This window comes from Herpailurus yagouaroundi, unplaced genomic scaffold (genome assembly GCF_014898765.1).
Source record: "Herpailurus yagouaroundi ecotype Mexico unplaced genomic scaffold, PumYag 162, whole genome shotgun sequence".
NCBI lineage: Eukaryota > Metazoa > Chordata > Mammalia > Carnivora > Felidae > Herpailurus > Herpailurus yagouaroundi.
Window position 1 is genome coordinate 71,748,673 of NW_024412403.1, and position 25,602 is coordinate 71,774,274.

Sequence of the window (25,602 nt, forward strand, 5' to 3'; positions counted from 1 at the left end):
AAAATATTAACATTTTTATTATGGTTTTAAGATGTTACAACATTACAATTGAAATGTTTTTTAAAAACTAGTCTTGTTTACTTAAATTTTAGTCCTATTTACTAGTCTTATTTACTTAAAAGTTTAGGGGCGCCTGGGTGGCTCAGTTGGTTAAGTGTCCAACTTTGGCTCAGGTCATGATCTCATGGTTCGTGAGTTTGAGCCCTGTGTCGGCCTCTGTGCTGACAGCTCAGAGCCTGGAGCCTGCTTCAGATTCTGTGTTTGTGTGTCTCTCTCTCTCTCACTGCCCACTCACACTCTGTCTGTCTCTCTCAAAAACATGAGAGAGGGATTCTGTGTCTCCCTCCCTCTCTCAAAAAAATAAATACACATTAAAAAAAAAAGTTTGAGGTCCCTATATTTGAATTTCTGGGTATGTTGATTTTGTATAAAATCACATAAGCCTAACTTTAAATTAAATATAGGAACCAGCTAAACCAATAAGAGGTTGAAAAATAGAAAAAAATAAATTAAAAATTTTAATATTCTCTTGCCAAAATAGAAAAATTAAAAGAGTACCAGTATACAAAAATTATCATCATTGACACAGAACTCAGAGAGAACTCAAACACTACTGTTGAAAGTTTAATGAAGAGTTATCTGGCCAGTGTATCAACAGACAGGATGCAGTTCAAATGAAGATCGGAATAAACAGGTCCAATTATTTTTAATGAAGTATTTTGTGTTCACTGTAGGACACAAGAAACAACAGGGTCAGATAAGATAGAGGTTCAGAACTTAGAGAACAGTGGGCAAGTGTTAGGGTCTAATCAGTGCATCAGTGATTGTGGTTTATCTGGATTCAAAAGCAATCCACAGGACCAAAGCCCAGAGGTTCAGGCTACAGGAACCGTAAGTAGCAGTTGTCAGGTATAAGCCAAGAACCTAAGAACCAGAAAGACACAGCAGAATTTAGGGAGCCCATAGCTTTCAAACAGGCTAAGTTAATTAAAGGTCTGCAAACTCAGAACTCAAGGCAGAGATATAGGGGCCAAAAAGCAAATGATCAATGAACCAGATTTTGGAGATTAAGGTAAGAGAGGTTTGGAAACCAACAGCAAACCAAATATCCAAAATCAAAAGTTAGGCATAACTCTAGCTCACTAGATACAAAGAACACCATGACTACAAGTGTGCCTGATTACAATAGAGGTGGGAACTCAGTTATATTTCAAAGTATAGTAAAACCTTGGCTTGCGAGCATAATTCGTTCTGGAAACATGCTTATAATCCAAAGCACTTGTATATCAAAGCGAATTTCCCCACAAGAAATAATGGAAACTCAGATGATTTGTTCCACAACCCAAAAATATTCATACAAAAATGATTACAATACTGTAATAGAACACAAAATAATTAAGAAAATACAAAATATAAAGAAAAATAAACACATTAACCTGTACTTATTTTTAAAAACCTTCATGGCTTGTGTGAGGGAGATAAGAGAGAGGAGGGTTATTGTGCAGGACTTTCACTATCACTAATGGAATCACTGTTATGTACTGGCTCAATGGAATCTTTTTCTGCATCAGGGTCATTGTATATGCTTGCATGGATGTTGACTACAGTATAGTATTAATAAACTCTTGCCATATATTGTATTTAATCCAACTGGCAATAAGGCAGCAGAGGAAAGGGTCTATATCTGCGGGCAGCCTGACCTAGAATGAAGCAAAGCATTCCTAAGCTTACTCTTGTATGGAAAAGCAAAGGACTGTCCATAGGTGGTTTGAAGTGACAAAAAATACACTAATGCCAGTTGTGGGCACCTTCCAACATTCTGAAAATCACTGATTTCTGCCAAACACTACAGCCTGAGACTGAGCACCTGAACATGGGAGACGATCACCACAATTCCACAGCAAGCAAGAAAGAACCATTGGCTCAGTTGTGATCATGTGACATTCGGCATCACGTACCACTCGTATTGCAAGATATCACTCATTTATCAAGTTAAAATTTATTAGAAATGTTTGCTCGCTTGCAGAACACTCACAGAACAAGTTACTCGCAATCCAAGGTTTTACCGTATATAAATTTAAATAATTCTACTGCTAAGGGCTTCTTGCCTGACTGAATATTTCTTGTGATGTCCATGTTTCCTCTCTGATCCCACTTGCCAACATTGTTCCCTTCTTTGGAAATTTGTTTCCAACCAAACAGGATATGAGGAGATGACACAGAACACTTATCTCTTCTCTTTTCCATCCATACATACCCAGAATGAGATAGATAGATAGATAGATAGATAGATAGATTTTTTTTTAATTTATTTATTTTGAAGGGGGCGGGAGAGCAAGTGAGGGAGGGGCAGAGAGGAAGGAGAGAGGCTGTCACTCCCAACACTGTCACTGTCAGTGCAGAGCCCAACATGGGGCCTGAACTCACAAACCACAAGATCATTAACAGACTAAACCACCCAAACACCCTCAGAACTATGTTCTGAGAATTAAGGGACCATAATCTGGTCCTCACTTGATCTTTAACTACCATAGCACAATCTCTCAAGTTATCATGATCTCCCTCACATGCCTTTCCACTCAACAAATAGCAAACCCTAGGTCCCTGTTCATGCTGGGGTGTTGTCAGTTAGTGCAGCTACATGGTAAGAGCAGCACGAAGAGAACTGGGGCAGGGAACAAGAATTACACATACGAGAGGTGGGCCATTTCCATTCCTTTGCATGAGAAATATGCAAAAGCAACACAAGGAAGAAGAAGGGCCTTGCCTCATTCTGCTTATAATTCTTCATAACGGCCTAATGCAGGGTTGGCAAACTTCTTCTGTAAAGGACTGGGAAGTAAATTATCAGGATTTGCAGGTCAGACTGTCTCTGTCACAACTGCTTAACTCTGTCACTGTTGCATGAAAGCAATTACAGACAATAAGTAAATGACTATCTAAATATATAAAGCATGTAGATCTAGATCTTGTATCAACCAACAACATTGAATATGGTCCTTAAGATACTAAGCAAAAAGCTACATCTTAAGTTATTATCCTATTCATCTCTAAAGTGAGGATGATTGATAACTGATAAGGCATTTGTTCTCTCACTTTCTAAAAACGTGATATCAAGTTAGCCTTTTATGTGGTCTAGACTCTAGCTCTACAGCTACTTGGAATACCAGAAAATCATTGAATATATTAACTTGGCTTCATATACAAAGTTTTTATTGACTGGGGGTGCCAGGCTAGTTCAGTTGGTGGAGCATGTGACTCTTGATCTCAGGATTGTGAATTTGAGCCCCATATTGGGTACAAAGATTACTTAAAAACAAACAAAAAAATCTTAAAAAATAAAAAAAAAGTTTTTATTGATTGAAAGTTAAGACTTTAGCTTTGGGTTTTTTGATATATATCTGAAATGCTTACATGAAGGATAATTACATTTTATGCAGAACTACTGAAGAAGACACTATTATGTTTCTAAATGCCACTATATAAGGATACCTGCAACACATCCCTTTAAAATTTAATACCAGGAAAATAGTTTGTCTTTTCTCGAAAAAGTGATAGGCTTCCTTTATCAGACAATGAGATATATGTCGAATATCATGTTTCTTTTTTTACTTCAACATATGAGTCACAATCAAATTTTATTTTCAGGGGTGCCTGGGTGGCTCAGTCAGTTAAGCATCTGACTCTTGATTTCGCCTCTGGTCGTGATCTCATGGTTCATGGGATTGAGCCCCACATCCATGCTGTCAGCACAGGGCCTACCTAGGATTCTCTCCCTCCCTCAAAATAAGTAAACTATAAAAAATTTTTTTACTTTCAGGTATAGTAATTATCTAATCTCCTTTCCAATGCTATGATTATTATAATAATAGACTGTTTTTAACTGTCTATTATATATGACATTTTCCCTAAAAGCTTTACAAATGGTTTCCAAAGATAGGGTGCTGGATTCTAATACTACACTGAAAGCTTCTTGAAGGCAGAGATGGTCTTTCTTTCTATTCTGTATCTCCTGCATGCAGAAAAGTATGTCACTTAGCAGACAGTTCATGTCATCTTAATATCATACCACTAGATAGACTGATAGATAGAATGCTATGTCTATTTATCTATATTGATAATTCTGACTTTGCTTTAGGATGATTTATATGATCATCATCTTAAAGTGAGTGTGGAAAATCTGATTAGGAGAGGACACGGGCATGAGGGATAGTTAAGTAGGCTCACTTGGCTGCATTGGAGGGAGTTGTGGAAAATGAGGGAGTAAGGGAAGACAAGTGGAAGATAATATATTTATATCAAATGCAGACAGCAGATAATGTGTCTGCTCTGATAGCAGATAGCAGTAAAAAACTAGGCTGTCTAAGGAGGAAGACATGAAAGAAAGCCTTCATTATAATATTGTATCAACAGTAGAGAGATATGTTTCTAATAGGAATCTTTTAAATGAGAAATTAGGTGAAACCACCAGTCTTGAGAGAGATCAGAATGGAAAAAATTAGGAAACTTCAGAGTCAGCTAAAAGTATCCCTCAAGAATTATGGGCAGAATGTATATATGCATGCTAAGGAGAGAAAAAGACTGTTAGAGAAAAGGGTAGTACTTCCAAGTTACAGAAAAATCAAATGAATGTGGCATTGTAGATAGGTAAAGAATATGAAGGGGGAAAAGAAGCCAATTTAAGTAAGAGATTGAAACAAACAAAAGAGTAAATATGATGACTGACCATTAACAAAAATGAGGATATCTATTTGAAATTTTTAGGGGTCTTCAAGAAGTCAAAATATGAAAACCAGGTATCAAAAGCCAGTAAGTCTTTTAAAATGCTATTAGATGCTTCCTCTAGGAAGAGCTGGATTCCTCTAGGAATCCAGCTGCCAAGGTGGAAGAAGCCCCAGTCACACAGAAAGGCCACATGAGGGTCCTCTGAATGACAGCCCCAGCTGTGATCCTGGTCAACAGCCAGATCTACTGCCTCCCACGTTAGTGAGCTACCTTGGATATCTAGCTGGGTCAAGCCCTTAGATGGCTGAAGCCTCAACCAATATCCAACTGTAACAACATAAAAAACACAATGAGAGAATCACCCAGCTGAACCTAGTCAGTCCACAGAACTGTGAAAGATAATAAATTGCTGTTTTAAGCACTTAAGTTTTAGAGAAGTTTATTAACTGGTAGTAAATAACTAGGATGTCATCCAAAGCTATCTTAGATGCCCCTGATCCTCTACATCCTGTTAGTTACTCCTTGAAGGGTCACTCCTTCAAGGGTCACCCTTGAAGGGTCTGTCTGGCCTCCTTTCTTCTACTCTCTCTTCACTCCCTTTACCCTCCAGTTCATTCTTCATCTGCCACCAGACAGGTGTTTTAAAAAATAAATACTTAAAATATCACTTCCAGAAACAAAATTACTTATAATGTATTCTCATCAAAAATATGTAACCTGAACCTAAAACAAACAAAACAAAAACAAATCATCAGGCATTCTATAAAATTGCCCTGTAGTCTACAAAAAAATGTCATAAGAGACAAAGAAAAGCTAAGGAAATATTCCAGAAGACTAAAGGGATGTAACATTGACATGAATGCAAGATTTTTCAGGAGAAAAAATATTGCTGATTATTTGGAAAATTAACAAAATTTAATACGGACTATATATCAGATAATAGTATTGTATTTCTTGAATTTGACAACTGTTCTGTGAGTGTAGGAGAGAATTTCCTTGTTCTTAGGAAATTCAGACTAACATACCTTTAACACAGATGTTTAACTCTCAAATGTTTCAGGAACAATAAGAAGTATATATATATATATATATATATATATATATATATATATATATATAAAAAGACTTTGATAAAGCTAATGAGGCAAAATGCTAGCAACTAGGCCAAGGATATATGAGAGTTTGTACAACTCTTCTGTAGGTTTGAAATGATTTCAAAATAAAAGATAAAAATAATTAAATAACATGCTTATTTACTACTTCCATGCTTAAAATTTTAATTGACTCCCCCACTGCCTTCAAAATAAGGATCAGATTTGCCAGCAAAATAATATACTGTATTCTTATATCAAAGTTAAAAGATATATACAAAAGGCAAGGATTGAACAGGAATATAAAAAAACATACTTAATTGCAAGTAAAAAAAATTATGACCTGGGTTCGATTTTATAGTTTAGATCCAAATTCCAATACAACTTTCTGTGTATGTTGGTGTTTATAAGCCTCAGTATCTCCTGAGAGACTGATCCCCACTGCCCTAGCATCTGGTACTAATGTTAATATCTACTGATTTACTCCTACCTGGGTCTCTAGTATTTTCATTTCAGTTACTATCAACTATCTGGCATTGAGTAGAACATACTAACACCAAAATATCTTTCTTAGTTTTTCATGTCATTGAAAATGATTGTTAAATAAAGATGTTAAACTCAAAGAAGAGAAAAATGAAGACAGCCTGCAAGAGCTATTTTCAAACCTCTGCTGGGCTGTCCTAGAGGAGGAAAGGGGATATCAACTGAGTGAAGCTCTAAAAAACTCAGACCTAAGAGTTCCTATCTAAAAAGTTAACCAGTAATGTATTAAAGGATCATTGGGAATAGGTATGATTTGACAGAGTGAACTAGATTCTATCTCCAAGAAGAGAGAAACTCATGCTCAATCATATTTCCAAATAAAATTGCACGAATATTTACAGATCACTTACTATGTACACAGCACTGTACAGATGCAATGGAAGGCCCAAAACAGTATAGTTCTGTCAAAAAGCTTACAGCCATGTTGGGGAAATTAGACCAACCAATCAAGAAAATAAATTTGTGTATAAATAACTTTTTTTTTTTTTTTAATGTTTTTAGGGGCACCTGGGTGGCTCAGTTGGTTAAGCATCTGACTTCGGCTCAGGTCATGATCTTGCAGTCTGTGAGTTCAAGCCCCACATTGGGCTTTGTGCTGACAGCTCAGAGCCTGGAGCCTGCTTCAGATTCTGTGTGTCTCTCTCTCTTTTTGCCCCTCCTCTGCTTGTGCTCTGTCTCTCTCTCTCTCAAAAATAAACATTAAAAAAATTTTTTTAATGTTTTTACAGGTAGTATGAGTCCTGTAGGATTTCAAATAACACACATACAGGTATACATGCACATATATGCACATGCACACATATATGCACATACACATAAACTCTCAGAATGAAGTTTCAGAGACCAAAAATAGTTTGCAAAAAAGACAATTAAAATTGCTCCATGTCTCCTTATCCAGAAAATAATACTTATGAAAAAAAGTGACATGCCACTAAGAAATGTATCAGTGTCACTGACCATAAACAGTGCTGGCTTTGGAAGATTTATCACTGTAGTTGTTTTCCCCTAAGCATTCTACTCAAGCATATACACTGAGGAATACTTTCACCAAGGCAAGAATGTTACAGGGATATCCATTTCAGCTCTAACTTCATAGAAATAAGAGGAGTCCGAAGGGACTGCTTGCCTCATGCACTGTGAGTTCTGTACTAACGATGTTTCAACACAGACTGAACAAATCAGTTATCAGGCATGTTGCAAAGGGATATATGCACATAATAAATGTTGGTCTAGTGACTTCTAAAGCCCTTGCTGGTTGTAAGGTTCGAATCCTGTGATTACTATGATGAGAGAAGTTACGTATAAGTGCATAGAGCAAAGTATTAACCATATTACTACCTTCTCTAAGGATAAGAGGTGACCATTCTGACAATGTCTAGTGGTTATGTTTGGGTAATGTGTGTGTGTATGTGTGTGTTTTAATTCTCTGCTTTAGTGTTTTGAAATATTTAGTGTTTGAAACATTTATAAAGGGCCATTCAATCAATGTCTGGGGAGCGATCAATCTTTCTTTCCACTTCTAAAATTGTTAAGTACCAGTTGTCTAAGAATGAAAAAGTAAAATTGCTATATGCAATTGAAAGTCTCAAACATGGCTGCAGGGAGTGTGCTTTGGTAATAATCACTTAAGAAAACTGTTTGGCAGCACCTACTCAAGTTCAACTTCCATCCCCTATGCCTCAGCAATTCTCCTTTGGGTATCTATCCAACAGAAATTCATACATATATTCACTACACAATGTTCTAGTAGTACCATTTATAATGGCCCCAAATTGCAAACTACTCAAATGCCCATCAACATTAGAATGAATAAGTGAATTGTGACAGTCATGCAATATAATACAATCCTCAGTGAGGAGAATGAACTATGCTACATATGGATGAATCTCAAAAGCATAATGTTCAGCAAAAAGTCAAATATGAAAGAACACACAGTGTATGATTTCATTATTATATAGATTTCAAAAACAGGCAAGACTAATCAATGGTATTAGAAGTCAGGAAAGTGGCTACCCTAGGAAGAAGGGGTATAAGTGGTGTGTGTGTGTGTGTGTGTGTGTGTGTGTGTGTGTATAACTGTAAGAGGGCATGAGAAGGATCTCTAGGATGCTGGTAATGTTCCATGTCTAGATCAAAATGCTCAAATTTTCACTTTGTGAAAATCATCAACAAGGTATGTATTTTTCGATAAAGAGTTTATAGACAGAGAAAACTAACCCTACTTTAGGGACAGTTAGAATAGATACCAAGGGGGGGTGCCTGGGTGGCTCAGTCGGTTAAGTGTCCAATCTCAAGGCTTGTGAGTTCGAGCTTCCTGTCAGGCTCTGTGCTGACAGCTCAGAGCCTGGAGCTCGCTTCGGATTCTGTATCTCCCTCTCTCTCTGCTCTTACCTCACTCATGCTTTGTCTTTCCTTCAAAAATAAATAAACATTAGGGGCGCCTGGGTGGCTCAGTCGGTTAAGCGGCCGACCTCGGCTCAGGTCATGATCTCGCGGTCCGTGAGTTCAAGCCCCGCGTCGGGCTCTGTGCTTACAGCTCAGATCCTGGAGCCTGTTTCAGATTCTGTGTCTCCCTCTCTCTGACCCTCCCCCGTTCATGCTCTGTCTTTCTCTGTCTCAAAAATAAATAAACGTTAAAAAAAAAAATTAAAAAAAAAATTTTCTAAAAAAAAATAAATAAACATTAAAAAAATAAATAAATATCAAGGGCTTAAGGAAAAGAGACAGTATCCTTTTGTTTTTTTTTCTTTTTTTCAATATATTTTCAATATATTTCAATATAATTCAATATATTTTCAAATTTATTGTCAAATTGGTTTCCATACAACACCCAGTGCTCATCCCAAAAGGTGCCCTCCTCAATATCCATCACCCACATGGGAGACAGTATCCCTTTTGAAGATTCTATTAGATAACTTGTCTTCGTGTGATTTGGATGATCTGGACCAGTGCTGAAGAGACTGAGAGAAGGCCAGAAGGGAATATAAGAACTGGCCATTTCCTGGATGGAAGTAGAACAAAGCCACCATTCACAGTATTAGTACCTAAAAACACTGGCTTCCATCGTTGTGCTTCTTGAACTATTTCGTACGATTAGATACATTTTCATGCTAATTTGTACCAATAACTGCCTTCACTGAGGCCTGGGTCTAGTCTGAACCTCCTTAAAGGCAGAAATTGGGCCACAGACTGCAAGTTCATTTGTTAGTAATTCTATTCTACTTCTCCTTAGCTACTTAACCAGGAAATTTTTATAAGAGTGGATAGATCTGCTCACAGTTCGTGAGTTCGAGCCCCGTGTCAGGCTCTGTCTCCCTCTCCCTCTTTCTCTCTGCCCCTTCCCTGCTCACACTCTGTCCCTCTCTCTCTCCAAAAGAAACAAACTTTTAAAAAATTTTTTTTAAAAAGTAGATAGATCTGTCACTATTTTTAAAACTAGATCAGGATGTCCAGAATGCCTTGAAAAAATAAACACAAATAAAACTCTAACTCCATTAACATAAAACAAAACAGAAAAAGAATAAGGAGTTATAATACAAGTTCAAACTCATAGAGTAAGAGCCAGGGATCATTAAAATGTTCTTACCGGTGCAGTTTGCCACCATAAAACGGCTTAGTATGAAAAGTGATGCTGGCTGAATACCCAGTTTTTGCACAGTTGACACTGACTTTGCCACCAAGTTCTACCCAAGGAACAGTTAAAATTGATCGGGCATATGCACAAGGTAGAGAAAATGTATACTCTTCTCCATGCTCCAATAGACTGAGAATACCTGAAGGTGAAAACATGAAGGTGGTTAACATCTTTAAAAAAAAAAAAAAAAAAGACAGTTATAAAATACCCATATTATTTTTTTTTCAAACCTAGTAAATGAACATTATTTTGGTTAATTTTCATTCAACCTTGGATTAAACTAACTTCACTTAAAATTGTATTTGATAACATTCCTGGTAATAGTGAATAAAGGTTACTTTTATTATAACTTTGCTATCTCTTTGGTGTTCACGGAACCAGAAAATGTTACAGTGGAAATAGATCAAGATTTCCCTCTAATAGACTCTTAGGTCAGATTTTCAGAACATGTTAATACTGCATCATGTTATGGTCTGATCATTAGCACTAGTAACTTTTTCAGTTTAGTAATACATAAATGTCTAATGCTGTAGTTATAGAACTTAAGTCTCAGTTTAATGGGAAAAAAAGCATTCTTCGTTCTATGTATATTAGGAAGAAAAAAACTAATTCTATCATAAAAATATGGTCATAATAATAACTCTGTCTGCCAAATTCTGAAGTATTAGGCTATAAGATATAGAAGTGACAGTTTTCAAACAAATATTATTCTAATGGGGCTAGTTTTATACTAAGTAATGCCATACTAAGGATGATTTTTTAAAAAAAAATTTAAGAGAGGGGAGCCTGGGTGGCTCAGTCGGTTAAGTGTCCAACTTTGACTCAGGTCATGATCTCGCAGTTTGTGGGTTTGAGCCCCATATTGGGCTTTCTGCTGACAGCTCAGAGCCTGGAGCCTGCTTCAGATTCTGTGTCTCCCTCTCTCTCTCTGCCCCTCTCCTGCTTGCACTTTGTCTCTCTCTCTCTCAAAAATAAACATTAAAAAAAAAATTAAAAACATACATATAATAAGAAGAGAAATTACATTAATTAATAATCAATTTATACTAGATAATTAAGGGACACTAAGGATATCTGAGCTACATTACTAACCCAAGCTCCTTACCTGGGTCACCACTAGAATAAATACTTAACTGAACATGTACTACTAGTCTGAACTCTAATGGTATCTCTCTTTCTAAGTTTATTTATTTACTTTGAGAGAGAAGAAGAGAAGGAGAGAGTTCAGAAAACCAAGGGCTTCTGATGCAGGGCTCGAACTCACGAACCATGAGATCATGACCTGAGCTGAAATCAAGAGTCAGATGCTTAGCCAACTGAGACACCCAGGCACCCCTAATGGCATCTCTCTTAATGAAAGCTCATTAAGTACTCTGTTTTTAATGTTCACAAATAAGGGCAAGAGTTATAAATATTCTAATATAGTTAATTTTTAGGATAAGCAAAGAGACAAATTGAGATTCTAAAGCAGTTTACTTTACATAAAGTAATATGCACTATTTTCTTGTATTACCTTTATAGTCTTCACAAAGGGCAACAATAAATCAAGAATTATCAAGCCATTTATGGCTTGGTTCTGGCTGTGGCATGGTTCTGGATGTAATACATTATATATATAATGGGAGCTGTCAGAAGACATATAGACAATATCCTTGAATATACATGTTTAATAATAACTGCTGATTCATTTTAAAATGGAAAAGATGTTATTACTTTTCTAAAAATATGTCATCACATAACCTGGGTTTATGATCTGATTCCCAAGGATATATTTAGCATTAGTATCACACACTGTAGAATTTAAAATCTGAAGCAATATACAGTTTTGAATGTATATGATAATAAACTAGTTAACAGAATTCTAAAACCTCACTTATTTAATCATTAAATGGAATTTCCCCCAACAAATAAATATAAAACATGGTCCATAATAGGAGCAAAATAAATTGTTGTGTCCCATTCCCTGATTTCACTTACTTTCTATTGAGGTTACTGATAGAAATTTAATTTCTAAAAGGTAATCCATAAATATATAATCAGCACTTAAATAATAAAAATTACCTGTTTTGTACTACCTTCATGATTAGTGCAAGGTTAAGATATTAATGCTTTTCCTAATTTCCTGAAGTATTTCCTTTCTTGGAGAGGCCACCATTACCAGATTCTTTCTGCCAAATGAACTGGTAAGAACTAACTGTCCTTTCAGAGAGAATGTTAAAGGATGACGTTCTAAACCTGGCTAGGCCTTAACTTTTATGACCTTGAATATGTATCATCACCTCTAGACTTTTTTCATCTATAAAATAAATTGATTCATGAAGATCTGAGAACAAATGTGACAAAGTTTATAACTGAAGGTGGCAAACATTTTAATTAATAAAACATGAGTATTTTCTAATGTTATAAAAGTTTTGATTAACTTAAAACATTTGGAAATTGGTAAGACTCACATCACAAAAGATTTAAAAATGGGGAAAACTGAAAAGGGGGATAAAGTATTTTCTTCACAGCTGCAGTGACAAAGTCTCAAAATGTTAGCATCACAGACTTAATTATACCATGCTTACATTGCAAGTTTACATTCTGAACAAATTATTCAGGAAACAAGAGTTTTCCTTTAACGTTAAAATGGTAGGGTTTTTTCTGCCATTATAGTTTCATGAACTCTGCAATGATTTCTGTGGAGCCTTTGTGATGTTGTTGGTTTTGGGGTATTACCTTAAATTATTTTTTCATAACCTTTGCTGAAATGGAATTAAAGTCTGGCAATGTATTTTAAAATATCTTATGCATACCTCCTTAGCAAATATAAAAGATGTAGATAAAGATTTATCTATAATATATTTCTTTAGTGCTTTTTATAATAACGGAAATACAGAAATACCTTCAATGCCCAAATAAAGGAAATGGTTAAATATAAGATGGTAAATATCTCATTTCATAGGATATTATAGTCATTAAACATGTTTTAAAGATTATCAATGACATGGGAAAATGATTGTTTAGTACAAAAAAGCAGGACAGAAAACTACAGACAGAACAAATCCCAATTTTACAAAAGAGAAATAAAAGTATGAACATGTACACAATTAAAAAAATACAAAATGCTAGCTAAATTTATCCCTCTCTGGATGGAGGGTTTAGAGAAACTTTATTTTCTCCTTGATATTTTTCTCAGTTTCCCATATATTCTACAATAAGAATATTTTATATTTAAAACCAGGGAAATTTTTTAAAAAGATAATTTATATTTGTCCATAAATATGAGCCTCCCCTCCCCCACCATTCTGGAACAACTAAAAATTAGAAGTAGTACACATGACATTTCAGAATTGTAATATTTATCTAAGCTTCCCCAAATTTAAGATTATAGTTAGATATTAAAAATTGGAGGATAGTTTTCCTACTTACCTTCTCCAACCATTGTTACGCCTATCGACATGCCTAAGAATTTGCTCTTAGTCCAGACATGTGCATTTACACACATCTTCCTCTCTGCACATTCTGCATAAAATCCTGAGACTGGAGGATGATGGGAAACCTGCTCAGCAACAAATCTGACTGTATAACAGTCTGGTCCCACCTGGCTCAAAGCCTCCTCTGATAGAGGAGCATGATTTGTGACTGCCTGGGTAGAAGAGCTGCTGATAACAGTGGATGCAACCTCGCTTTTTGGCATCCTCCAGGAACAGTGAAATGTTTCTCCAATGATAGGATTGTACGGTTTCTTAGCAATGGCTCCTTTCCGGCCTTCATGAAATGAGGTAAGGTAGTACTCAACAAAACGAATCATTCTATCCTCAGCTGTGGCTCCATTAGTAATGGCTATGAATAGGTCTGGATGAGACATAAAGTCTGCATACATTTCCAGCAAGGAACGCTTCTCTAGGATAAATGTAGGAAGCACCACCTAAAACAACAACAACAAAATTATCAACCAAAGTGGGAAATTTTAATCCATGCGCATATCTGTAGATAACTATTCTCAACGTTTATTTATTTTTGGGACAGAGAGAGACAGAGCATGAACGGGGGAGGGGCAGAGAGAGAGGGAGACACAGAATCAGAAACAGGCTCCAGGCTCTGAGCCATCAGCCCAGAGCCTGACGCGGGGCTCGAACTCCCGGACCGCGAGATCGTGACCTGAAGTCGGACGCTTAACCGACTGCGCCACCCAGGCTCCCCTGTAGATAACTATTCTTACCTTTCTGAAAATACTTTATTCTAGATGAGCATTAAAAACAAAGTCACAAAAATATTTGCTCTCATTAAAAAATAAGGATGCTTGGGGCACCTGGCTGGCTCAGTCTGAAGAGCGTGAGACTCTTGATCGTGGGGCTGTGAGTTCGAACCCCATGTTGGGTGAAGAGATTAGTTAAAAAAAATAAAATCTTAAAAAAATTTATAAAAAATAAGCACACTTAAAAGGAAATGAAAGTCAAGTTAAGATTAAACACCAAGAAGGTCAGGTAGAAGAAATTTTTTAAAAAATCCTCAAACTCCTAAACTGGATAAAAGTATCATCAGGGAAATGGTGGTAAAACTCAAAGTAAATGCTACCCATGCTTTTTTTTTTCCTTTTCTGCCTTCAAAATAAATTGTGGCTGACTGAACAAGATATGAGATATGAGAAAAGGCAATAAATGCCATTCCCTGAAAATAAACAGACTCGAGATCACTGACCCAAGCAAAAATTCTAACTTACACTTAATTTTAAGAAGGGAACTTGTTTTGTTGTTGTTGTTTGTTTTGTTTCCTTTTGTTTTTAAGTAGGCTTCACACCCAATATGGGGCTTGAACTCACAACCTGGAGATCAAGAGTCCCATAGCTCTACCAACTGAGCCAGCCAGGCATCCCCCAAGAAGGGAACTTTTGCCTTTTACAAAGATGGTGTCAAAGGTAAAGAAGGAAGGCTCTGTACCTCCCAAAGGTAAAGAAGGAAGGCTCTGTACCTCCCAAAGCAGGGGCCAAAGCAAAGGCTCTGAAGGCCAAGAAAGCAGTGCTGAAAGGTGTTCACAAACAAAAAAGATCCGCATGTCACCTACCTTCCAACGGACCAAGACACTATATCTCTGAAGGCAGCACAAATACCTTCAAAAGAGTGCCCCCAGGAGAAACAAGCTTGACCACTATGCCATCATCAAGTTCCCCCTAACTACCCAGTCAGCCACGAATAAAATAGAAGACAACGACACACTTGTTCACTGTGGATGTCAAGAACAACAAGCACCCGATCAAAAGGCTATGAGGAAGCTCTATGACACTGAGGACGTCAAGGTCAATGTTTTGATCCGGTCCTAGGGATATAAGAAGGCATATGTTCAACTGGCTCCTGACTATGAATGTTGCCAACAAAATTGGGATCCCCTAAACTGAATCCAGGTGGCTAAATCTAAATCTAAATTTTTTCACCAAAAAACTCACAAAAACCCACAAAAAAAAAAAAAAAAGGAGGGAACTGGTGACACCTAAAGCCAGGTAACTGTAAGAAAGATAAGTTTTCTTTAGAGCAGAATTGGAGAGGCACGACAAACTGGTTCAACAAACTGAAAAAGCAATGCTGCAATATTTTTCAAGAGCCCAAAGATGTTTGTATCCATTTAGCCTAGTAAGTATTCTTCTAGAAATTTAGCCTTAGGAAACAATATGAATCAAGAAAAAGAAATGCAAAAACAAAATTAAAAGCTATGCTTTTAACAGTGGTTTAGAGAACTTAAATACAGAACTTTCACCTGATGAACTACTGTATCATTTAAAAAGATGGTTATGAAGACGATACAAGGAATACAAAAGATACCAAGGTTTCAGGTTCATTTCATGGTGGATTGAATATATACATCTTAACTACACTTTCTACTGAAATCCATTAAAATTATATTAAATATTTTCATATAAAGACAAACCCAGACACCAGGAAAGCAGAAAAGAGCAACAACATTTTGGGAGTTGTTAACTAGAAAGCTAGGGGTTTATAGATTCCGGAGAGGATTCAAGAACTGGAACTGACAGCATCAGGTACCTTTGGATCCAAGGGTTAACAGGAATGCTAAAATAATGACTGAGTGAAATCTATGTGCAAAACAACTGGATCCTTAAATCCCCTCCCCAATTCTACAGTGTTGTTAACTGTTCTTCCTGCACCTCAGCCAAGGTCTGGAAGTTTAGTCTCTCCAGAATGAAACAAGGTGGCTTATTCTCTAGTTTGGGACACCAGGGGCTTCCAAGAGAACGGATACCATACTGATAAAAGGGGTAGGAAGGAACCCTATATGAATTAAATGTTAGATGCTGAGATCCTCTCCCACCTAGTCCTCTTCTCTTCCACACTTCTAGTTGCTCTGCCCACCAACCAGGAGATCAGAAGAATGCTTTCACTAACCCTAGAGGGAAAAATCTAATGATGCTAACACTAGGTTCCCCAGCAAATCCAGATTACTTGACGCTGAAAAGCATAGGCTCCACCTATACATTCGAAACTTAAAATCAGGTTTTTAGCTTCCCTACACTTAATCGTGAACAGAAATCCAAGAAATTCCAGATCTCTGAGAAAGTCTCTAACTAAGAATACAAAGACCAAGATAAAGAAACAGACTTGGAAGAAACAGAAACCTCTCTGAAGGGAGAGGGGGAAACCTTAAAAATAATGATTAATATCGTCAGAGACTTGAAAAGATATCAGATACATGAAACAAGGATGCTTTTTGAAAAACAAAATTCAAAAATTTTAAAACATGGTAACAAAAATTAAAAATCAAGAGAAGTTTCAAGGGCGTCTGAGTGGCTCAGTCTTAAGGTTAAGCATCTGACTTCGGCTCAGGTCATGATCTCACGGCTCACGAATTCAAACCCTGCATCGGGCTCTGTGGTAACAGCTCAGAGCCTGGAGCCTGCTTTGGATTCTGTGTCTTCCTCTCTCTCTGATCCTCCCCCACTCACGCTCTGTCTGTCTCTAAGATGAATAAACATTAAAAAAAAAAAAAAAGATTTCAGAGAGAACAGGAATGGAGAAGACAAAGTCATCACTGAAAAAATTCAAGGAAATTTTAGAGAACTGAAATATATGAGTTGTCACACTGCAAAGGCTCACCAAATGCCCAGAGATGATGGATAAAAAGACTCCTGTATCAAGACATGTCACTGTGAAATTTCAGACTTCTAGGGACAAGGGAAAGATTCTAAATTTCAGATAGAAAAACAAACAAAACAAGTTACATAAGATGACAAACTGGAATGACTTCAGTCTTTTTACCAGAATCCTGTAGCAAGGAGGCAATATTCTAAAGGAAAATTAGTTGCAAGTTAGAAATTCTATACAAACTCGCAATCAAATATGAGGGCAAAATAAAGACATTTCAAACATACATTTTCACACTTTGCCTCCCACAGACCCTTCTCTGAGGTAAAAGGAAGATGTGCTTCACTAAAATGAGAGGCAACTCGGGGCGCCTGGGTGGCACAGTCGGTTAAGCGTCCGACTTCAGCCAGGTCACGATCTCGCGGTCCGTGAGTTCCAGCCCCGCGTCAGGCTCTGGGCTGATGGCTCAGAGCCTGGAGCCTGTTTCCGATTCTGTGTCTCCCTCTCTCTCTGCCCCTCCCCCGTTCATGCTCTGTCTCTCTCTGTCCCAAAAATAAATAAACGTTGAAAAAAAAAAATTAAAGAAAAAAATAAAATAAAATAAAATAAAATGAGAGGCAACCAAACAAGAAGGAATACAGGAAATAGACCTAGCACAGGAGGACAATGAAAGGACATCCCAGGAAGAAAGCTGTACAGCAGACACAGGGAAACTGGTCCACATCAGAGTGGTGTGATTCAAGAGACAGACATATGGAAGACTGTTATCCACGTGCTCCATGCTGCCACTGTCACCAACTTTTGAAACCTGAGGACAGAATGAATGCTCTAGGGAAACTGGTCCCATCTGCATCTGTATTTGGCTTGTGGTGGGCATCTGCTGAAGTACCAACTCTCCTTTTCATGCCCTCCTGTCTGGATTGGCTGAAGATATTCATTTCACCCAAAGACATGTTCTGGCTACAATCTACCTCTGAGAGTTGGAGGTGGGTCACAGTGGATGACCCTTGCTTAGCAGTGGAAAACACTGAGCAGATTCTTCCCTCTGCCCACATTTCTGCTGAATGTCCAGTATCTGGCTCATACCAAATGCTTTAACTCTGTGAGCCATATATTTCACAGGACTTACTCAGAACTTTGCCTTCTCATTTCTTCATAAAGGGCTCTTCTAAAATTTCTCAATAATTTATAAGAAGCTGAAGCTAGGGACTCTGTTTACCTTATCCTCTCCTGGGAGCCCTCTCCTATGAATGGGAAAGAGCCCTCATATAGCTAAGCTTGTGCTGGCTACTCATTTTCTCCTAAATTAAATAACATTGTTATGGGATACTTTTACAGGTGGTAAAACTATAAAAAAAAATAGGGAGATGATTAATATGAAAGTCAAGTAAGTGGCTACATCTAGGAAACAGTAGGGGACTACAATTAGGAAGGGCCCTCCAAGAGCTTCCAAGTTTTGGCCATTCCACAACCTGTTATCTGAGACGTGAGTACATATGTATTCATTTCACTATTGTCCTTTGAACTGTCCTTTATACCCACAAAAGATTATTTGTATATTTCACAAAGAGAGTATTAACTGAAAAAAGGAAATGTAACAAAATTGGAAATAAACTACATATATGAAGAAAGATTGGAAGGGATTCTAAAAACTTAGTGTTGTGTTGTTAGGGTGATAAAATCATAAGAGATTTTTTTTCCCCTTATTTTCCAAAATTTTCTGTAAATTGTATAATTATACCAAATTCATAATATTATTTAAAAAGGAACAAAATGAACAGTTATTACTTATTCACAACATGCAGACTTGGACCCACATGTTGCTATAGTCCCAGCACCTACCACAGTGTCTGAATATAAAGGGGGCTCAAAAAATATTTGTTCTATCAGTGTTATTGTTAGAAAGAAGGTGGTAGATGTGACTATAGTTTAGACACCACATTTAGAAAGAAGGTGGTAGATGTGACTATAGTTTAGACACCACATTTTTAAATGTTGCTCAAAAATACCATTCTTTTCAATGTTATGTGAATGTTCGTAATTCATAGTTGGTTAATGTTAATGCTTTTATATATAAATGCTATGTATATGTATTTATATCTTTAATTAACAAGGAACAAGTGTGGGGAAACAATATTATATATAGTTATCATGTATAGTTATCATGCTTAGAGCTTTAGCATCTGGATTATTACCACAGCACATTCTTTTCAAATGTTCTTATCCTCATAAACCCCTATACTGTTCTTACACCTTACAAACCTAAATCTACTAAGGGACAGCAAACACCAAGAATAACCAAACAAACCTTTCATATCATTATGCATTAAAAAATATTTTTTTAAGTTTATTTATTTTGAGAGAGAGAGCACAAGCAGAGGAGGGACAGAGACAGAGAGGGGAGAGAGAGAATCCCAAGCAGGCTCTGCACTGTCAGCACAGAGCCCAATGTGGGGCTCAAACTCATGAACCGTGAGATCGTGATCTGAGCTGAAGGTAGACACTTAACTGTCCAAGCCACCCAGGTGCCCCTCATTATGCATTCTAACTGATTTTACAACTAATAGTCTTTTTTAAAGCACTAAAATGAAAATATTTCCAGAATAGAAAAGATACCCAGATGAAATATTAAGGTTAGATGAAAGAAGAAAGGTTAATGAGTTTCTTTAATAATTCCTAAAATGTTTGGGGCTCCTGGGTGGCTCAGTCGGTTGGGCGTCCGACTTCGGCTCAAGTCACAATCTCGCAGTCTGTGAGTTCGAGTCCCGCGTCGGGCTCTGGGCTGATGGCTCAGAGCCTGGGGCCTGCTTCCAATTCTGTGTCTCCCTCTCTCTCTGCCCCTCCCCCGTTCATGCTCTGTCTCTGTCTCAAAAATAAATAAATGTTATAAAAAAAAAATTTAATAAAAAAAAATAATTCCTAAAATGTTTGCTTCTTGGGTTTTTAATTCAATCCACTTCTTTTTAAACTTTCCTGTAATCACTACAAGTCTAAGTAAAGAAAAAAATGTTTTGATTTTGAGGTGCTTCAAAGTAAATGCTAAAGGCAAAATACTTTCTATTTAAGTTAGATTTTAAGTTACTTTTTTTGTTGTTTTTTGTTTTTAAATTTTTTAAGTTGTTTTTTTTTTTTTTGAGAGAGCACACGGGAGGGACAGAGAGAGAAGATAGAGGGGAAGAGAGAGAGAGAGAGAGAGAGAGAGAGAGAGAATCCTAAGCAGCACTGTGACAGTGCAGAGCTCGATGCAGGGCTTGAACCCACAAACCGTGAGATCTGGACCTAAGCCAAAATCAAGAGTCAGTGGCTGAACCGAATGAGCCACCCAGGCACCCATTTGTTTTTAGAGACAGAAAGTGGCGCAAGCAGGGGAGAGGGGCAGAGGAAGAGAGAAAGAGAGAAAACCTTAAGCAGGCTCCATGCCCAGTGTGGAGCCTGATGCAGGTCTCAATCCCAGGACCCTGAGATCATGACCTGAGCCAAAATCAAGAGTTGGACACTCCAACTGAATGAGCCACCCAGGTGCCCCTTATTTAGGTTATTTTTTATTTTTTATTTTTTTTTAAGATTTGTTTTTAGGGGCCCCTAGGTGGCTCAGTTAGTTAGGTGTCTGACTTTGGCTCAGGTCGTTGTGATCTCACGGTTCAGGAGTTCGAGCCCCACGTCGGGCTCTGTGCTGGCAGCTCAGAGCCTGAAGCCTGCTTCAGATTCTGTGACTCCCTCTCTCTCTGCCTCTCCCTTGCTCACATTCTGTCTCTGTCTCTCAAAAAATAATTAAAAATAAAATATTTGTTTTTAATGTTTATCTATTATTTTTGAGAGAGAGAGAGAGGGAGAGGGAGAGAGAGGGAGGGAGAGCAAAGAGAGAAGGGGGTAGAGGATCTGAAGCAGGCTCTGTGGTGGCAGCAGTGAGCCAGATGTGGGCTTGAGCCCTTGAACCACAAGATCATAACCTGAGCTCAAGTTGGATGTTCAACCTACTAAGCCACCCAGGTGACCCTGGGTTACTTTTAATCTATACTTTCATTACCTTCAATGGCATCAAAATCCTTAATTTGAAATATAGCTCCTAAAGTCAATTCTGAAATCCCATACTAATGCATAGTGTCAGTAATAATTCAAAGTACATAATCCCGTAGTAGTAATATTTGACATATATAGGTTTTGAGTCTAATTTGCTTTTTATTTTATTTTTTATTATTTTTAGACAGAGAGGGTGCGCATGCATGTGAGAGCATAAGGGAGGGGCGGACGGAGAGGGAGAGAGAGAATCTTAAGCAATCTCCATGCTCAGCATGGAGCCCAAGGTGGGGTTCAATCTCACAACCCTTGGATCATGACTTGAGCTGAAATCAAGAGTCAGATGCTCAGCCGACTGAGCCACCTAGGTGCCACTCTAATTTGCTTTTTATAATTTTTAAAAATGTTTTATTTTTTGAGAGAGAGAGAGAGAGAGAGAGAGGAGAGAGAAAGTGGGGGAGGGGCAGAGAGATGGGGACAGAGAATCCGAAGTAGGCTCTGCGCTGACAGGCTGATACAGTGAGTCCGATGTAGGGTTCAAACCCATGAACTGTGAGACCATGACCCGAGCCAAAATTGGATGCCACCCAGATGCCCTAATTTGCTTTTTAAATTAACTTCATAGATTGCTAAAACAAATGAAGACACACTAATTAGATACACTAGAAATGGAAAAGACTGGACCAAAACTAAAAACCATAGATTAGTGTTTCTCAAACTTTAATGTATATATGAACCACATGGGGGATCTTATTAAAATGTAGATCTGGTCCTCTAAGTTTGGGGTTGGGAGCTGAGATTCTGTACTTCTAACAAGTTCTCAGGCAATGGAGATGTTACTGGTCTTCAGACAACAATGTTTTTTTCTAGTTTTACTAAGATATAATTGACAAATAAAATTGTTAAGATATTTAAAGTGTACATTGTGATGATTTGATATATGAGTACATTGTCAAAGAATTTCCACATCAGTTAATTCAGACCACACTTTTAAAGTAAGCAAGGCTATGGGGTGCCTGAATGGCTCAGTCGGCTAAGGGTCTGACTTCGGATCAGGTCATGATTTCATGGTTCATGGGTTCGAGCCCCGCATTGGTCTCTGTGCTGACAGCTCAGAGCCAGGTGCCTGCTTCGGATTCTGTGTCACCCTCTGTCTCTGCCCCTCCCCTGATCACACTCTGTGTCTCTTTCTCTCTCTCTCTCAAAAATAAACATAAAAAAAAATTTTTTAAGTAAGCAAGGCTACAGACCAGAGGACTGCAAAGTATGGCCTTTGGGGAAAATCTGGCCTGTGTTTTTATAAATAAAGTTTTGTTGGAACACAGCCATGCCCAGTCCAACATATTATCTATGGCTGCTTTCATACTATAAAGGCAGAGCTCAGTAGTTCCAACAGAGACCAGTGTCCACATAGCTGAAAATATTTATTATCGACCCCTTTACAAAGATGTTTGTTGACCCTTGTTATAGATAACACCCAAAATGTACGATCCAAAAAGGGAAGTAAGAGTAAAGAAGAAGTGGTCAAAGCCTTTCATGGTTTTCTGGGATTACATCCTTTTCTTTCAATTTTCCAGTTCTGTATACCAATGGACCTCTGTCATTTGTACAGAAATAAGATTAGAGGTGTTTACTTGCCATATGACTTCCCGCTGTATAAGATAAGGCACATTTTTTATGAAATAAGAAATTTTGATCAAGAGACTAAGAAACCCAGTCCATAGATCCTGGGGCTATAAGTTTGAGCCCCACATCAAGTAGAAAAACTACTTAAAAAATAAAATCTTAAAAAAAAAAAGAAAGAGAGAGAGAGAGACTAAAAAACCAATTCACAAAAAATAAAAAGCCCTGACAACATTAACACTTACAAGTATAGTCCTGACCTACTGATCTCCACAGCCAGTTTACCCCATTACTTACTCTTGTTAAGTCCATGCCCAGCTTAAGCTGTGACAACAGATGTAGGATAACACTACGTTGCTCTTCCACAGCTCCCAGGTCATCCTCCTTGTTGTCACATGTATCCTCTACCTCATCATCTGCACTTATTTCTTCAGGTTCCTTGACGTAAAACAAAGCAAAAGTCTAACGTTATAAGTGCTTATTAATATCCATGAAGAATAAAAATCTCTTTCTGTCACTGTTTTTTTGTGCAAGAAGACTCTTGTGTTTTCTTTCTTTTCAAAAGAGAAATTGGATTAAGCAGTAAGCTTTGCACACAACAGATAGAAATGCTAATTAAAGGACAGAATTCACAGCCACACTAAAAAAAAATAAATAAAAGTGTATGTCAAACTTGAAAACATTTATATTCGGCCTAAATGAATCTGAGAACAAGCAAAAATCTTTCTAAAAATATAACTTCATCACTTAGCCATGGAATAGATTTCATTCAATAAGCCCATTATCGTTTATATTAAACATAATGTGGTTTTGCCACAAAAATAATATATGAGATACATATATTTTATAAGCACTCTTTCTCAAAAAGAGTGAAGAATGTCTCATCTGAATCTCAGGCTTTGCAAGCTTGGACCACCTGTTTGGGGGCACTACCACTACCTATAATTTAAGTTGAAGATGCTTTGAGAATAAAATATTTGCCCTTTTTTAAAGCTAAAATTATACAAGTAAAATTGAAAAGTGACTGTACATGTCAAGTCTGACTACTATAATGTATCTTTCCATATTCATTCATTCTTGGAATTGTCAGGAAGAAACTTGGGGGCTGAAGAGAATCCTAGGTGCAGGTATAGAAATCTTACAGTTATTCATGCAGTCTTAATGCCACAAAAGGTTCTCTGCACAGCTCTTCAATCACTCAATCAACTCTTGAAAAACTGAAAATGTTTACTTTCATTTCAATAGGGTCTTAGTTTCAGATAATCATTTAAGAGAAACTGAATTTCTTATTCCTATTTAAACAATAAGTAATAGTTTCAAATTCCAAGATTCTACAGAATCTTATCATGTTCATTTCTCATGTTTATGTGGGGAGGGGCAGTTCCCATCTCTCTCAGTGGTACCTCTTTTTAGTACCTTTGTGCAAGACAGCTTTGATATTATAGATTTTAAGTTACGAAGATTTGTAAAGGAATATGATTTTTAAAGAATTTTTTTAAATGTTTTATTTATTTTTGACAGAGACAGAGCATGAGCGGGGGAGGGGCAGAGAAAGAGGGATACACAGAATCCGAAGCAGGCTTAAACTCACAGACCGTGAGATCATGACCTGAGCCGAAGTCGGATGCTCAACCGACTGAGCCACCCAGGCACCCCGAAAAAGAATATGATTTTGATAATGTCTCAAGCCTTTAATTTTCTCTTCATATAATCAAATCCTATTAAATAAGAAGCCCATCTGTCCTCTGTAGCTAGGCAAAAACCAATCTTAATCAGGCATAAAATCAAGAACTTAATGTTCTCAGATGTTAAAAATTATTAAAAACAAAATACAAAACATAGCAACAGAATTAAAGAATAATGGGTTTCTGGCCATTCTTTTGCCTTTGTTTTTTTCTCCTTTTTCCTCTTCCCTTTTACCAAGGAAATCTATCAGCTCAAATTCTGATAATTTAATTAAAAGTCTAGTTCATTCATGTTAAGACCACACAGACAACTACTGTTTGTATATTTCAGAATTACTTCTTTTACAACCTTAAGGAGAGTTCCCAAAGGCTTTCTAAATTCCCCTTTACAATGGCTAGTAAGTCTGTCAGGAAGTACTTCCTGTTGTCTATCCTAAAATCAGTTGCAAAATATAGTCTAATGAAGTTTAAGTACACTTAGGAAAGTTTATTCAGTATACAACGGGGAAAAGTTGATCATCCACGTCTCTACATATGGACACCAAATATAATTACTAATTTGAGAAATGTTGAGAAAAACTTTATTAGGCCTTGATTAAATAATGTTCTCCAACCCTCTGAAGAGGTACCATTACGTTTAGGGTCAGAACCTAGGACACAGAATAATAATGCAAACATAATCTTAACATTACTATATATTACAAAGTTGACGTTGTGTTTTGGAACCTCCGCCAATGAAAATAATATTAAAGAAATAAAACACAATCTGGTAGAAAATCTATTTAAAAGAGTACAGTTTTTATTGTTTTTATAAAAATAGTCATATTCATTGGAATAGAAAAAAGAGGAATTCTATTAATTGTTGATTCTAAATCTTGGTGTGAATGGCAGAATTTGGAACTCTCCTTTGTTCTTGAAATGTCTCTTCTTAGAGATCATCATGCCTTTCTTAAAGAAAAGCTTAGGGGGGGGCGCCTGGGTGGCGCAGTCGGTTAAGCGTCCGACTTCAGCCAGGTCACGATCTCGCGGTCCAGGAGTTCGAGCCCCGCGTCGGGCTCTGGGCTGATGGCTCAGAGCCTGGAGCCTGTTTCCGATTCTGTGTCTCCCTCTCTCTCTGCCCCTCCCCCGTTCATGCTCTGTCTCTCTCTGTCTCTCTCTGTCCCAAAAAAATAAATAAACGTTAAAAAAAAAAATTAAAAAAAAAAAAA

The 25,602-nt window shown here is 37.2% G+C and overlaps 1 protein-coding gene across 1 annotated transcript in view; it reads right to left on the reverse strand.

Moving 5' to 3' along the window:
* OSBPL11 (oxysterol binding protein like 11) overlaps positions 1–25,602 on the reverse strand; it is an 86,534-nt gene that overhangs the window by 14,203 nt on the left and 46,729 nt on the right. The window contains exons 8-10 of the mRNA XM_040484786.1: positions 23,007–23,147; positions 13,405–13,903; positions 9,946–10,132 (exon numbers count right to left, since the gene is read on the reverse strand). Of these exons, the coding sequence (XP_040340720.1) occupies positions 9,946–10,132; positions 13,405–13,903; positions 23,007–23,147 (827 nt within the window). The remainder of the gene's footprint in view (positions 1–9,945; positions 10,133–13,404; positions 13,904–23,006; positions 23,148–25,602) is intronic.